This window comes from Aspergillus flavus, chromosome 6, assembly GCF_009017415.1.
Source record: "Aspergillus flavus chromosome 6, complete sequence".
Taxonomy (NCBI): Eukaryota; Fungi; Ascomycota; class Eurotiomycetes; order Eurotiales; family Aspergillaceae; genus Aspergillus; species Aspergillus flavus.
In genome coordinates this window covers 3,832,424-3,847,737 of record NC_092410.1, presented here as the reverse complement: position 1 = coordinate 3,847,737, position 15,314 = coordinate 3,832,424, and the positions used below count along the sequence as shown (strand labels likewise).

The window sequence follows — 15,314 nt, the reverse complement described above, 5'->3', positions numbered from 1 at the left end:
GCGCCCTGAACGGGACCTGGACGGTGAAGGAGTGTTACAGGGAGTGTACTTATTGACAGGGCCTATTCAGGGAAGACATGGTGGAAGCACAACAGTGTCAGTCGTATTGGACTTGGCCTTGCCAGGCAGCTGGAGTGGCACATATAACTGGTTATGACATTTTAGAGTTTGAAGAAGAGATCTCAATCCGGGCACGAGATGCCTTGACTTTCCGGCTGGATCGAAGGATAAGCGAGCAGGAAACCAAGGTTAGCCCCAAATCTTCTAAGGATCCGGTATTGCTTGTGATTCGAAAGAAGGATCCTTGACAAATAGTGCTCTCGGCATCGGCTCCATATCCAGCCAGGTACCCGGGTTGTGGCTGATTTGAACGAAATTGGGCGCTCTCTTGGCTTATTCTTGACTATAGGGTTCGGTATTGCAAGCTGAGATTTGAGCATGTCTCTCAAGAACCAAATATTGGTGTGGGTCTTTATTGAACTTAAAAAATGCCGACCACCAACCATCGAACGGGCCTCAATAGTACGAAAGAGGTTCCACTGTGCATGATGCACGCCCTGGCCGTTGCGCCGTGAGCTGCAGCCGTTTTATACAAATCCGGCGACGGTGGAATCTACAAGCATCGGCCAAAAATTCATGTCAAGGTCAATCTAGTCGATCAGAGGACCTGAAATTGTAGATCAAGCTGTTGACGACACTCATATTTGGACTATATGACAGAGACTTGCCACCGGATTAACGGAAATGACCCATTCCTTCCAGGGTCCGCCGGTTGTTCCAAACCCTTGCGCCGTTCGGCGTATACGAGTTTTCAGATTAAGGTGGGTTACATCGGTGTGCCGTGACGACTGCAAAAAAAAAAACAAAAAAATTAAAATAAATAGATAAAAATAAAAAGCAAGCCACCAAAGGAGCCGGGACCACAGAATCTATGCCCAGTTCGGCAAATACACGAGAAAAGGCTTGTTCTCCATCGTCGTGCCAATAATTGGAAGACTGGACTTTGTGGCAGACTCACAGACCAACAGATGAGCAGACTGATTGGCCGAGACCCACACCGCTCTAGGCAGAAACAGAGTTTTTCGGTCCAGATCCGGAAAGATTTTAGGGCTTCAGCTTGAGAAAAAAGGGATGAAGAGATGGAATGTTGGTTGGAGGACATCGTCGGCGTCTCAGGGCACTTTCCACGGCATTTCGTCCACCAGAAGGTATGTATATAAGTTCCCCTGGGATCAGATGTCGTGCCTGGCTTAATGTAAGTGCGGATCGATCTGGGGACGGACGTAACTGAGGACGGACAATGCTCCGAGCGATATATCTGATCACTGCCCGGATGTCGCCGGGAAATCGTGATCCATATCCACCCCGTTCTTGACTCTTCGGTTCCTCCGCCCAGACTAGACGCTCTTGGGGAAACATCTCCGGACGCTGCTCATGAGGTTCCTGTCTAGGATGCCTCCGCCACGGACGATAGATGAAGATGCCTCCCCTGGTGCCTCGGTGTAGTGCAAAAGCGCCAAATTAATATGTGATATAAATTCACCCTTTTCCGAACCATTGCGACCGTGAGATTCTTGTATTCGTCGTAAAGCCTTCCTTGCTCCCTCATCGTTCTTCGCTCTCCCCGCGCCATCATGAAGGGCTCCTGGATGTTGGCCGCTGCCACGGCGGCTCTCACTTCCACAGCGTTTGCTGATGATTCGAACTGCTACTGTCTCCCTGGAGATAGCTGCTGGCCCTCCACGTCATCCTGGGAATCGCTCAACTCCACGGTCGGTGGTCGTTTGGTCGCAACCGTGCCCATTGGAAGCCCCTGCCATGATCCCAATTACGATGCCGCTGCTTGTGCGGCGTTGAAGTCCAACTGGACTACCCCACTGCCTCAGTATGTGCTGCCTGTTATTCTTGCTTAATTATTGCCAATTATGGCCTGCGATTCGATAAGGAGAGGATACTAACCGTAGTCATGGAATAGTCTCGAGTCGTCGTCCTCGATCATGCAGACCTACTTTGCCAACCAGAGTTGCGACCCCTTCACCGCGGAGTCGCGGCCGTGTCTGTTGGGCAACTTTGTCAGCTACGCAGTCAACGTCTCGTCCAGCGACGATGTCATTGCTGCGATTAACTTTGCCAAGGACAACAACATTCGTTTCGTTATTAAGAACACTGGTCATGAGTGAGTCCTCTGCGGAATTGCGCTATTTCTCGACAACGCTGACAAGATACCTCCAGCTATATGGGCCGTTCGACCGGCGCTGGCGCTCTCTCCGTGTGGACGCACCATTTGAATGATATTGAATACAAGGATTGGTCGGATTCATACTACCAAGGTCCCGCATTCAAGGTTTCCGCCGGTGTCATGGGATACCAGATCCTCAACGCTGCCCATGCAAAGGGACTCGCCGTTGTGACTGGTGAGTGCCCGACTGTCGGCCTCGCTGGTGGTTATATTCAGGGCGGCGGTCACTCTGCCCTGAGCACCAAGTTCGGCCTGGGAGCAGACAACACCTTGGCCTTCGAGGTTGTCACCGCCGACGGCCAGCTGGTCACTGCCTCTCGCTCCCAGAACTCCGATCTTTACTGGGCTCTGAGCGGTGGTGGTGCTGGTAACTACGGTGTGGTCATGTCTGTCACCGTCAAGGCTCACCCAGACGCCAAGATCTCCGGCGCTGGCCTCCAGTTCGCGGCCACTGCCAACACCACCGAGGCCTTCTGGAAAGCCGTCGCGAAGTTCCACACCCTTCTGCCCAACATGACCGATCAGGGCGTGACCGTTATCTACCAGATGGTTTCGGGCGTCTTTGCCATCAACCCCCTGACCGCGTACAACAAGACCACCGACGACGTCAAGGCCATCCTGGCCCCCTTCACCACGGCCCTCACGGACCTCGGCATCGCCTATAAGGTCTCCTACACCGAGTACGACTCTTACTACGACCACTACAACAAGTACATGGGCCCCCTGCCCTACGGCAACCTCGCAGTCGCCACCTACCAATACGGCGGCCGTCTGATCCCCCGTAACGTCCTCGAGAACAACCCAACGGGCATGGCCTCCGTGCTCCGCAACCTAACCAGCCACGGCGTCATCGCCGTCGGAGTCGGCATGAACGTCTCCCAGCCCGGCAACGTCTCCAACGCCATCTTCCCAGCCCTGCGCAACGCCGCAGTGACCATGCAAATCGGCACAAACTGGAACGAAACCGCCCCCTGGTCCCAGATGGTCGCCGATCAATACAAGATCACGAACGAATACGTGCCTCAGCTCGAGGCCGTCACCCCGGGGAGCGGCTGCTACCAAAACGAGGGCAACTTCCGCCAGCCTAACTGGAAGGAGACTTTCTTCGGCAGAAACTACTCGCCCTTGCTCTCGGTCAAGTCGAAGTGGGATCCTAATAACTTCTTCTACGTCCTTAAGGGTGTAGGCAGTGATGCCTGGACGGTTTCCGAGTCGGGCCGTATGTGTCGGTCTTAGTTGGTAATTGCGTTCTGGCGTTGGTTTTCATGTATATTACATAGACTGATAGACGGTTGCGATCGTTCTTTGATACCTGGTGATAAAAAGTTTATCTTCTAATACTCTATGAGAATTAATGAATATATCTTGCTGCAATTCAGCAGGTCTCCAATTCGTGCCTATCCTACATAGTAGACATACGTACAGGACGAGTGAGCGAACATATAGAGGGACAAAAACACTATAGGGCAGCACATGTCCTTTCGCCACGAATCTCCGGCATCTGGGCCCAGCCCATACATCCCAAAATATGAGAACAACATGATGACCAACCAAAGCGGCAGTGGTTACCGTATAAGCTCTGGCGTCGAAGCCACGGGTGCGATAAGGTTAAACTACGGCCCTTCTATGCATGAACCCTTCTCTAATAGGCATAATGTCCGTATATAAGTGACTAGCATTGCTAAGCAATCTTAGTGGATCATGGCATCAGATCTAGCGGGACCCAACAAGGGGTTACTGGGATCACTGATATCACTTGAACCGAGGTTGTCAAACAAATAGGCAGATTCGATTAAGTATATGCATTATCTATGAACAGATGATGATCAGTCGAGATCGTGTAGGAGTGTTCTATGTGTCTTGTCCGGAAGCGATATCTAGTGTATTCCGCGCGGATTGGGGTAATATTGCTTTTAAATCGGTGCTTCCAATGCCCCTAAATAGAGGAATCGTTCTTTCGTCTTCGAGTAGCGGTGGAATCGTCTTGTAGCTCAAGAAAGTCGCCTCGTTCGAGGTCGCTTTCGCCCAGCGCCTGGGATGACTCCTCTGGTCTCCCACTACTACTGTTGTCAGTGCCTCCGGTGGGACCTCTCTCATCCGTCATGTTTGGCTGATCGTACGCAGCAGGCAATTCCTCGTCGTAGCCATGCACACCTCCGACACTTTCCATAGTAAAGGGACTAGCCGTCGGAGCGTCCAGGGCACTCAGTTCCACCGGGGTGAAAACCCAAGGAAACAAAAACGCCCGAACAGGAATAAGCAACAAGATAATAACCGGAAAACCAATAGCAGCAATAGTCTGGGTGATAGCAAAGGTGGCACCAAACCCAATCAGCTCAATAATGACAAACAACCAAATGGACCAGCGTCGTTCCAAACGCTTCAGAGGATGCGATGAAGCAGTCAACCCGTGTTCTTGGGCCAGGAAAATCAGCTTCTGGGTAATACCATTTCCTTCAAGTGCTTGGACACCCATGACGAAGAAGAGTCCGGCTAAGACGCCCTGGGGGATCAGATGGATGACGATCAGTAGTGGCCCGGACATGGTGCCTAGCGTCATTATTCCCTGAGCTAGGTTGCTGAAGCGCTGTTCGACGACGTGATCTACGACTCGGACCACTTTGCCTTTGTTTTCTTCGTTCTCGTCTGCTACTTGTCGGGTTACGCAGAGCGAGGCTGTGTGGAAGGGTGCTTGGGGGATCAGGCCGTTCGGGGCTGGGAGGCCTAGGATTCCTGCTACTCCCGTTGTGATTCCTAGGAGGAACATGTCCCAGTGGAAGCCGGCGGGTTTCCGTAAGGGGAATTCGCTTCCTTGTGCGATGAGCGAGGAGACTGGATCCGGGGTAGATGATCAGCGCAATTGTTGCAAGGATAAAGGGGGGACATAAAGTAGAAGACGCTTACCATTGTGGTCAAAATAAAACAGTATGGTCAACAGCAAAGCGAACGGCACAGCGAGGAAGATATCACCAACACTAAGATCCCAGAAGCGCACCAGCCAACCACGGTCCGCCGTGGGAAAGAAGGATTTACTGATCGGGAGAGTCGAGACGCTCACATCACGCATATGTCCGAAGTGAACAAAACCCGTGAAGAACACAATGGTCAGTACGGTGCCGTAATCTTCGATGAACTTTCGAACCCAACGATGGAAGAGACTGCTTTTGCCGATTTCACCGCAGACCCAGCCACTCATGAGAACCAGCAATGCGACCATGATGCTGAGATATGCTGATGTCTCTCCATCTGATCCCCATTGTCGCGTGAGAACCTGGATCCCCTTCTGGAGATAGACAAAGGCTACATAGAACCCGAAAATGTCGCATGAGAAACGGGTGACGTATGTCAACCCATTGCACATGTTGGTGATGGCGATGATCCAGTGCATAATCAGTGACCATCTGCAGCGCGACGAAAGAACCACAGTGTCAACGAGTCATACACCCCATTCGAGGGCCGAGGTCGTACTTACATTCCTATCCATGCCATGAAGCCCAAGTAATTGGTGCCTCGCGGTGCTATGATATCATAGACCGTGTAATTGAAGACCGTGATCGGACCTATCTACATGGTTAGTCACCAAGTTCACGATATTCTAGCGATGCGAAATTGGCCTATATGCAGAGTAGGAAGGGCACTGACCGGTGACACCGACAATGACAAGCGGCTGTGCAGCGAACAATGAGAAAACAACTGCTCCAAGCACTGATGCAAGCAGGACTTCGTTCACGCCATAGTTCTGGTGAGTTTTCTCAAACATATCCAGCGAGAAGGCCAGGGCCGGCAGGATGCTACGACATTGTTAGCATGTATTAATCAATATACAGCCTCATCAAATTATCGGTGTGCTAATGAAATCATTGGGAGTTCTTCGTCAATGGACCTACTTAGCGAAGAACATATAAACCGTCGCCGGAACCACTCGATAGTCCCATGCATCGGTCCAATCGCTTATGAAGAACGGAGCTCTCCTCTTGATGTCGTGGATCATGCCGCGGAAGAAATGTATACGCCACCATCTTGATTTCGTAGCCGACGTTGCGGCAGACCGACGAGTGGCGTGTCGCGACAAGCGCTCGGGGTCTTGTAAAGTGCTTGGATCGTCCATTTTGCTATGGCCACCGAGACCGTTGTGCAGCGTGACGGCGATGCCTCAGCGCTTGGATGAGTGAACAATGGCGATGATCTTATATAGACTCCACTCGGTATTCAAAGGGCAGGAGATTATAGGTCGGAGAGGGAGTTCCGGTTGGGGAAGCGGATGGTCAAAAATACTCCCAGTGGAAAGGCAAATCAACAATTATTACTATTAGAAAAATAAACAAGCGCAGTTGGTGAGGTGTAAGACTTCTATATGACTAGTTGGAGAGTTTTTCCCTTTTTTTAACCCTCGGGAGCATCCTTTTCTTCTTGCCGCATGAGCCAGAATAACGACAGGTGGAGGCGCGCTTTAGTTGGTCACTGGCAAAGTGGATGTTGAACTAAAACTCGGATCGTCAGGAAAGCAAGAGAACTATTGGTGGCTGACCTTAATATGCCTGGGGTCCTGGCGTCGGGGTTAAAGATTCAGAATGAAGTCGGAAAAGTTTTCGCGAGATCCCGTGCCTCTCGTAGCCCTTGAGAGGAGGGTGACAGAAGCAAGTGATAATACTTTTACTAGTTATAATACAGACCACCTCTAGAGCACATTTAGCAGCGAGCTAAGAGAGGGAAACAAGTCTATCGAAACAATCCAAAGAGCTTCATAAAAATCCCTGCCAGCTTCTGAGCAAAATGATATCCTTAAAAGGACCCGCAGTTTCATTTCTTGCCTCCCGAGGTGGGGATGACGCCAAGCAAAACTGACCGCAATCTCGATATTTATTGGCCTGGGTGGGTCAGTCAGAATGCTGCCCGAGCAGAATTTTAGTAGTTTATGATTCAGTTGGAGAAGGTTTCGCTGATGGACTTGTTAACTATCGTTGATCTGTATTCTTTTGGTTCCTGGACCTCCGAGCGGCTGATCGAGCGGCTGATCGAAGTGAAATTATAGACCTACAACAATGTGCTATTCATACATTATCAGTAGATAATAAAAGGGTAAAGAAGCAAACATAAGATAGTGTTTGCCCAACCCATAATGCAAAGACAGCGCATCATACACCAGGGAATGACTCGACACTATCCCTGTCGTTCATGTATAGCGAATCATCTGGTTAAATTTGGTTTGTTTGATATACATAAATACAATTAAATCTATTAAGAATATCATTAATCGTACAGGTAAAGTGGATAACAAGAAGTGAGCAGAGTGTCCACGAATACTATGAACTATATGCTGGTGGCATATCCTCTGCAGGGCCACTCGTATATATGATTTCTTCCGACGGTAGGAACCTCCTGCCTGTATAGCCGACCTGGATGGGCAACTCCAGCTTCAACGCGGCGTGGCCGTGCCCGGAAATAACCATATATAATTTCAAGCTGTATCGTCTAGAAACAAGCATGGAAGAAAATGACGGTGTAAGGTATGAGGTATTGTGGCATTTGAATATCAACTCTGCCTCGGTTTCCCAGATGGTTTCAGTGCCTATGTGTCCGTTAGTAACTCCATACTTTACCGGACTGTGAAGTACAGAACACCCAGACAAACAGCTCTCAGAGTAGATACTAACCCATTTCTAATGGTGTCCAACGGGGAAAGCAAAGCCTCCTTAGCTGGCTCGGGTAGGACTTGCGCGTTTCGAAGGTGAACGGAAAGGCGGAAGCATCACACATTGCCGGTGATCTTCGTTGGGGTTCAATAGAGATAAACGTGCTGGCCTTCAGATTCGAGCGAAATATTCCATGCAGCCGTGGCGGATGTTTTCGCTTGGCGTCGCCGTTCTTCAGCGATTCATATCGAAGCCGCAAACGTACTGATGTCGCGGCGCCCTCTTTCTCCGGCGAAAATTCAAGAGGGTATGGCTCGTGGCTATAGACGTGGAGTCTCCCAGTCGGTCGAAGTAACGGGTTGCGAAGAGTCTTCAAGGCAGAAAGTTTGTATTCTCCAGGGAAGTCTTCGATACAGACAGGTGGTTGCCGTGCCTGTGAAGCCAACAGTGTGAACGGCCGACTCGTGTCCACTACACAGCGCCCTTCCGCTAAGAATTGGGCGCGTATTCGGTAGTCAATACTGCAGGTTCCCTTAGAGGACAAGATCGCAGCCCGATGACTCGCTGGCGAGAAATTGATATTGAGCGATGAGGGCATATCCTGACCGTATTTGTTCGACACGGGGCCTGTTATGCTATTAGGTACCAGAAATCGGAAGCGGTAGCATTGATCTACGTTGCTGATAAACTGTTGCTCTGGATAGGTCACGTTCAAGTTGATAATCTAGTTTGCCGAGTGCCCTCGGTGCTGGTCAGCCATAGATGTCATTCAATCCCGTATTGAATAGACACCATGCCTTTTGATGAACGAATGTGTGGTAGAGCATTGACGAGGACTCCCCCGCCAGATCGACATGATTAGATAATGTTCCTATGGTACGTAAAGCCAGTCAGATCGAGAATCACACAAAATGCTCTCGCGCTCTCTCTGCTATAGGGTAGATATCTACCTTCTAGGGTTACTCTCACTATGCCAGAGATTGGAGTCCTCAGGTTTTTCGGCGACACAACAACTGTCCCTTGGACGGCTCGACCGCTCTCGAAGATGGGAAGCTGCCCGTGTTTGCGATGTCCGGGGTTCCATGGTGTCGTGCTGGGGAAGGATATGTCCAGAGTAATAGTCATTGCGATAAGGCTAGACTGTGCACGTTCGGGTCGCAGAGGCAGGATCGAGCGAAGGTCATTTCTCCATCCATTTCAAGAATTGCAGTTCCATCTTGTCATATTATAACCTTTGCAGCGGTGAGACTTGCATTGTTTATTGCATGGTCACCAGGATGCGCCAGGAGATATCACTCCCCTCTGACCAAAAGAATAGCGATCTGCTCACCAGATTATCTCCGATAGAGACGCCCAAAACCCAAATGCTAGAGTTACTGCCCGCTACCGAGTATTCGGGACAAACGAGATAAATATTGAAGCGAACGATAAGAGCTGCTTCCTAGGCTTATTAGCAGTTGCGGTGTAACATAATTACGTCTAACGTGCATGCGACAAGTCCGATTGCTTGCGTGGCTGTATGGTGATGTTTCCTGGAAACACGTCATGCTAGATTGCGAGATATGACAGGTTCGAGGAGGTTGCTCAGATGATCTAGAATACGATCGACTATCTTGCTTTCCCTGCATAGCCTCAAAAGTCTAATTTCAACATGGATCGGCATTTTTAGCTGTACAATGATTCGCAAGCCCCACCGGTGGCATTCTTCTCATTTGTTGGCCTGCGTAGATAAGAATGGATCTGATTTAGCCTAATCGTCTCGCTATCTAGTGTATGGCGCCTGGGGAAGGACGAATAGAAGTGCAACATTGTTCCGTAATGGACCTTATCTACTTCGTATCTTGTGTGTCTACTAGAGATACTAGGTTTAGCCTAGTGAAGGAGCATAGGTATCCGTCGATAGTGATCAGGTCCCTATCCCGAGCTATGATGATAAACAGTCTATCCAGTATGTGGTTGGCTTGTCCGGGATATTAGGGCTTCCATTATGTAGTGGACCGATGACACAAGCACGATACAAAGCTCTTTGGATGGTATCTTTCCAGCACCCAATCTAAATCTCTATATAAATCTCATACAAATCATCTCGGTCTTGAGCGCTCATCGCTGACTCTGGAGCAATGCCACCACCAACAGCACATATACAAGAAGAATTATAGCAAATCAGACTCCTGGGCCTGCAATGAGTGTCTTAATCCCTTTCCCTGACTTCACCTCCTCAAACGCCCGCGGTGCATCCCCAAACTTGAAAACTTGTGTGATCAGGGCCTTAACGTTGATTTTCCCAGCCGCGATTAGCTCAATAGCGAGCTTATAATCGCCACTCGAATATCGAAAACTTCCCCGAATATTGAGCTCCTTCGTGCATGCCGCCGTGATTGGAAACTTAACTTCCTCCTTTCCCATTCCTCCTTGAACATACGTTCCACCAGGTCTCAAGATATGGATACCTGTGTAGACCGATGGCTCTGCACCGGAGGCCTCGATGACAACATCCGCGCCCATTTCGAGTTCGTTCTCTTCTCGAAGCCGAACAGCGTTATCCGCCGGAGAGGTCTCCACGCCCGGGAGAAAATGAGCAGTTGCCGCATAGGCACGGGCAAATTCCAATCGCTTAGGCTGCACATCAACGACAATTACCTTGGAAGCCCCAAAAGCTCGAGCCACCGCACAGCACAAAAGGCCAACGGGTCCTGCACCAAATACCACTACCGACTGCCCTGGCTGCAGCGCGGCCTGTCGAACGAGATGCACTGCAACACTAAGGGGTTCCACAACGGCGCCTTCTTGCAAGCTAACATTCGTAGGGAGCTTGTAGCAAAAGTCCTCTGGCAAAACATAATACTTGGCCAAGGTGCCATCAAAGGGGGGAGTAGCAGCAAATGCCATCTCGCTGCACAGGTTGTAGTTCCCCGCTTTGCAAAACGTGCATCGCCGACAGGGCACTCCGGGTTCTAGGGCAACATGATCGCCCACTGCTAGTGATTTCACTTTGGAGCCGACCTTCTCTACTACTCCGGCTGACTCGTGGCCTAGCACCATCGGCTTTTCGAGGATGAATTGGCCAATTCGGCCGCGCTGCCAGTAGTGGACCTAAAATAGGAGTCAATCCTTAAACCCTTTGTGTTTGTCATTTCCAAAAACAACAATGATAGAGAACTTACATCGCTGCCGCATATCCCTGTATATTCAATCCGCACGGAAACATCGTAGGGCTCCAACAAGTCTGGTACCGGGCGGTCCTCGAACTCGAGCTGTTGGACAGCTTTGAGCACCAATGATGGGTTCTGGAATGGGAATGTCAGGTAAGGACTTATAGTCAAAGTCGAGCTTTGAAGTGTCTCACATTCTGTTTGTTGATCATATTTTCTGGTTTACCAGATCAAGATATGCAGCGATAGGTGCTCAGAAATAAACAAGAACACACAAACACACAATTCTTAATTTCGACCTGTCACACAGGGAATTTCACCCCCTTTTAAAGTCTTCATACTGGGGCAAAACTATGAGCAATTTAGTATGATATCTTTTCCTGAATCATGATGTCCGATTTGTGGAGTGAGGAAACTCGTCCCCTCTCTCTAGTTGACAGTATAGGAAAATAACATTGAACGGAATAGACGGCGTTTTAGCCGAAAGGGAAGTGGATCTTTGTGGATCTCTGGGGAAAGAATGTGGATCCACGATGCATCCGGCCACCGAAGAACTTGGGTCGGTTGGAAATCCAACGGCAAAAGACGCCGTCTGCTCCGTCTGGTATGTTCACCGGTTATTTCTGGGGTCCAGTTCCAAAGAACAACACATTAACAGCGGTAACATTCTGAAGTGGCCCGACTGTAGTCTCAAGTATTAAGTACCATCGTACTCCGTAGCTCTCGTATCATCCTAGAGCAATCATTCTCCTAGAAAGCAATCCATCATGCAACTTCAACACAGCTACTACATCGGCGTTGACGTAGGCACGGGAAGTGCACGCGCTTGTGTCATTGACCATACCGGCGAGATAGTCGGATTAGCCTCCGAAGATATTGCTCTTTGGCATTATGGACAGGTGTACTATGTGAGTTCTACTCAAATTCCGTTTATCTGGTGACGGTCGGTGATTGACCCGGTGTATCTGGTAAAAGGAACAATCTACCACAGATATATGGCGCTGCATCAGCTTAGCAGTACGTCGCGCACTCGCCGAGAACAAGATCGACCCATCGCACGTCCGTGGCATTGGCTTTGACGCGACTTGCTCTCTCGCTGCCTTCTCCACCGATACCGATGAGCCAGTCTCCGTTACTGGGCCTGAATTCAACAATGACCGGAACGTGATCCTGTGGCTGGATCACAGAGCAGGAAGTGAAACAGATAAGATTAATGCCACTGGACACAAGGTGCTGAGTTATGTGGGAGGGAAAATGTCGATTGAGATGGAGATCCCCAAGATCCTGTGGCTGAAAAATAATATGCCCACTGAGACATTCGCAAAGTACAAGTTCTATGACTTGGCGGATGCTCTCACTCATATTGCGACCGGTAGTGAGACGAGGAGCTTATGCAGTCTCGTTTGCAAGCAGGGATATCTGCCGAATGATCCTGAGTGTAGCGTGCCTGGTGGATGGGCCGAGGACTTCTTCGAGACCATTGGACTTGGTGAATTCAAGGAGAATGCTTTCTCCACAATAGGGGGAAAACATGGGCTGGTGAGTTAAACCTTTCAGAAGCGTACCCAATGTTAGGTAGGCTTTGCGATGTCACAAGTGTCTAATCCATAGTTAAACAGAATGGTCAACATCTCCATGCAGGAGAGCTCGCCGGCTATCTATCCGAGAAAGCAGCCAAGGAGCTAGGTTTACCAGTGGGTATTCCCATTGGTAGTGGTGTTATCGACGCCTATGCCGGCTGGATAGGCACGGTCGGAGCCAAGGTTGATCTCCCCAGCAACCCCAGCGACAAGAGACAAGAACTCTTCACTAGACTCGCAGCGGTAGCAGGAACCTCCACATGTCACCTCGTTATGTCGCCGAATCCCGTTTTCGTTCCTGGTGTTTGGGGACCGTATCGAGATGTCTTACTTCCCGATTGCTGGATGGCCGAAGGAGGGCAATCTGCAACGGGCCAGCTACTCAAGCATGTTATTGAAACTCACCCGGCGTATAATCAGGCGAAGGACCTGGCAGACGTGCAGAAAACCAACATTTTCACATTTCTAAACGAGCATCTACGGGAGATGGCTGATAAAAACAACGCCCCCTGTGTTGCATACCTTGCACGCCATTTCTTCTACTACGGGGACCTTTGGGGTAATCGATCCCCCATGGCTGATCCGAAGATGACGGGTTCAATCGTCGGTTTGACAAGCGATACATCAATCAACAGCCTCGCCATCCTCTACTACAGTACCTTGGAATTCATCGCGTTGCAGACCCGACAAATCATTAAGAGCATGAATCGGTCCGGTCATCACATTACCTCCATCTTCATGTCGGGGTCTCAATGCCAAAATGACATTCTAGTCAACTTGATTGCCTCTGCTTGTGACATGACTGTTGTGGTTCCGTTCTATGTGAATGCGGCCGTGTGTCACGGAGCCGCAATGCTGGGTGCTAAGGCTGCTACCGCGGATGCGAAAGGAAACACAGCTGATCTCCAGGAGATTATGGAGAAGATGAGCAAGCCTGGGAAATGTTTCTTCCCGACTGAGGATCAGAGAGAAAAGAGTTTATTGCAGGCAAAATACCATGTCTTTCTCGACCAATGTCAAAAACAAAGAGAGTATCGGGCGTTGGTTGACCAGACGCTGGCAAAGTGAGCCATGCGGGCCATGTGACACCAGCAAAGTGGAGGTTATACGGCACTAGCAGCTCAGTGGAGATTGAATTCAAAGACTAACAAATTCAGTACGGCGTTGGCATCACTGGCGTTGGGGTATTGAGGGTACGCATCAACGGCAGATCACGGCGCTTTACCCGTCTGCCAGGACCCCTTCAGGTCCTCCAATGGCATGAATAACTACTTACGAACGGCCAGTTTAAATATATCTTTTTGAGTAAGATCAGCTAATCTCTATTTGTTAACAAATCATATATAGGCAAGAAAAATGGAATATAATGATAACGTCTATTTTATGTGGTTTCCGTAAATTTATATATAAAGAGGATTACCCTTCAGTTGAAATGAATCCACAGACCTTGCCACCATGATCCACCCCTCGATTGTAATAGAAGGCGAAGTAGTAAAAAAACTCCAATTATCGATACATTGAGATCCATCGTGTTATATGGCAATTGGACATACAAGAATGTGTGGGGTTGAATCCTATACGCATAATACGCATGATACCCGCTTGAGTTTCGCACGGGTTTGCGCCTATAACAAAACATACTCAGGGATAAAAGACATTTCCCGAAGCTTTCCTTGTCAGTTTCTATTTTCGAAAGGAAAAATGTAGGGGAATAAGAAAGATAAAAACAAGGGTGGTAAGAATGTAAAGTGAAAAGGAAAAAGAAAAAGCAAAAGATTAGTGCATCATCCGTGAATCGAACACGGGCCTCATCGATGGCAACGATGAATTCTACCACTAGACCAATGATGCCGCCGAGCTATTGGCTCTTGATATAGTGTTTTTGGTTATTTTGCTCTATATTGCAAAATAATATACTATCGTAAAGCTACCCTAGAGCTTGCAAGTATATCTCTGTTGTAGATTCACTCTTCTCTAAGTATTGTTACAAGGATACCTAGTACAGTATCGCTGTTTTGCAAAGCGGTGGGATGTCATGTGGCTCATTCATCATCTTTCTATATAAAGAGTCAACTCACCCATTGGATGATCAATGATGCTCATCTCCAAAAAAATATTTCCCAATCCTCCAAATCAAAACGAAACAATGGTTGTCATCAGGTACTACGGCCCTGACCCCGGCAACCACCCTGACTCAAAAGAATTATCCAATATCTTCCGCAACCTGAAGTCCGGCCCAGAGGCTGCCTTTGTCCTGGGCTGCGATGGCGTCCTCCAAGCTTCGACAATTGACCACGACATACTAGACGCCATCGGCCTTCCACCCCGATTGATCAAAGCCTTTCTCGATCGGGATACATTTGACCCGCAGATGGAAGATATGTATCGTGGAGTGGATGGAACTAAAGTGCCCCAGGAGCAGTGCTGGAAGCCAGGCTCCTCGTTATTACCACCACCATTCGCAGAGGAGGAAAAAGCATGTTTTAAAAAGGAGATTGAGGAGAACAAGGAAGTTATTCAGGAGAATATTAGGAAAAGGGAAAGTGGTGAAGTGAAGCCGTGTGGGGTTGTTGTCTGTAGTCCTGGGGAGAGAGGGGAATGATATTGCTCAGTTACGCAGTTACTCAACTCATTCCTTCTCTTGCTATGTCGCTCATATTGTTATTCTCAGCCTCTGGCTTTTGTCCTACACCGTATCTAGCAGGGTGAG

General features: G+C 49.1%; 7 protein-coding genes and 1 non-coding gene across 8 annotated transcripts; 3 read left to right on the top strand and 5 right to left on the bottom strand.

The window, feature by feature from the left end:
- The first annotated feature begins 1,378 nt into the window (after positions 1-1,378).
- On the top strand, positions 1,379-3,594 carry F9C07_1826191 (FAD/FMN-containing dehydrogenase). Its single transcript, XM_041293653.2, has 3 exons — positions 1,379-1,885; positions 1,976-2,176; positions 2,233-3,594. Exons 1-3 carry the CDS (start codon positions 1,635-1,637, stop codon positions 3,473-3,475), a joined length of 1,695 nt encoding a protein of 564 aa, XP_041148549.1. The 5' UTR covers positions 1,379-1,634; the 3' UTR covers positions 3,476-3,594.
- F9C07_2286812 (anion exchange family protein) lies at positions 3,595-7,015 on the bottom strand. Its single transcript, XM_041293665.2, has 5 exons — positions 6,127-7,015; positions 5,882-6,030; positions 5,712-5,799; positions 5,144-5,640; positions 3,595-5,071 (listed from the first exon to the last, which is right to left on the bottom strand). The coding sequence occupies exons 1-5, from the start codon at positions 6,345-6,347 to the stop codon at positions 4,176-4,178; spliced, it is 1,851 nt and encodes a 616-aa protein (XP_041148550.1). The 5' UTR covers positions 6,348-7,015; the 3' UTR covers positions 3,595-4,175.
- On the bottom strand, positions 7,016-7,416 carry F9C07_2286811 (uncharacterized protein; the record flags this gene model as incomplete). The annotated part of the gene is made up of 2 exons (XM_071510854.1): positions 7,016-7,273; positions 7,381-7,416. 2 exons carry the CDS (start codon positions 7,414-7,416, stop codon positions 7,160-7,162), a joined length of 150 nt encoding a protein of 49 aa, XP_071368042.1. The 3' UTR covers positions 7,016-7,159.
- Positions 7,417-7,436: 20 nt separating this feature from the next.
- On the bottom strand, positions 7,437-9,390 carry F9C07_1826035 (uncharacterized protein). Its single transcript, XM_071508414.1, has 5 exons — positions 9,203-9,390; positions 8,823-9,104; positions 8,670-8,743; positions 7,894-8,596; positions 7,437-7,808 (listed from the first exon to the last, which is right to left on the bottom strand). The coding sequence occupies exons 2-5, from the start codon at positions 8,995-8,997 to the stop codon at positions 7,543-7,545; spliced, it is 1,218 nt and encodes a 405-aa protein (XP_071368041.1). The 5' UTR covers positions 8,998-9,104; positions 9,203-9,390; the 3' UTR covers positions 7,437-7,542.
- Positions 9,391-10,035: 645 nt separating this feature from the next.
- F9C07_11520 (xylitol dehydrogenase) lies at positions 10,036-11,236 on the bottom strand (the record flags this gene model as incomplete). Its single annotated transcript, XM_041293667.1, has 3 exons — positions 10,036-10,965; positions 11,037-11,159; positions 11,219-11,236. The coding sequence occupies 3 exons, from the start codon at positions 11,234-11,236 to the stop codon at positions 10,036-10,038; spliced, it is 1,071 nt and encodes a 356-aa protein (XP_041148552.1).
- Positions 11,237-11,791: 555 nt separating this feature from the next.
- F9C07_11521 (putative xylulose kinase) lies at positions 11,792-13,672 on the top strand (the record flags this gene model as incomplete). The annotated part of the gene is made up of 3 exons (XM_041293654.1): positions 11,792-11,932; positions 12,000-12,563; positions 12,644-13,672. 3 exons carry the CDS (start codon positions 11,792-11,794, stop codon positions 13,670-13,672), a joined length of 1,734 nt encoding a protein of 577 aa, XP_041148553.1.
- Positions 13,673-14,384: 712 nt separating this feature from the next.
- F9C07_t216 lies at positions 14,385-14,455 on the bottom strand. The gene has a single exon. It is a non-coding gene; the product is annotated as a tRNA-Gly (tRNA).
- A 295-nt stretch (positions 14,456-14,750) lies between these two features.
- On the top strand, positions 14,751-15,206 carry F9C07_11522 (uncharacterized protein; the record flags this gene model as incomplete). The annotated part of the gene is made up of 1 exon (XM_041286750.1): positions 14,751-15,206. The coding sequence occupies one exon, from the start codon at positions 14,751-14,753 to the stop codon at positions 15,204-15,206; it is 456 nt and encodes a 151-aa protein (XP_041148554.1).
- Positions 15,207-15,314: the final 108 nt, after the last annotated feature.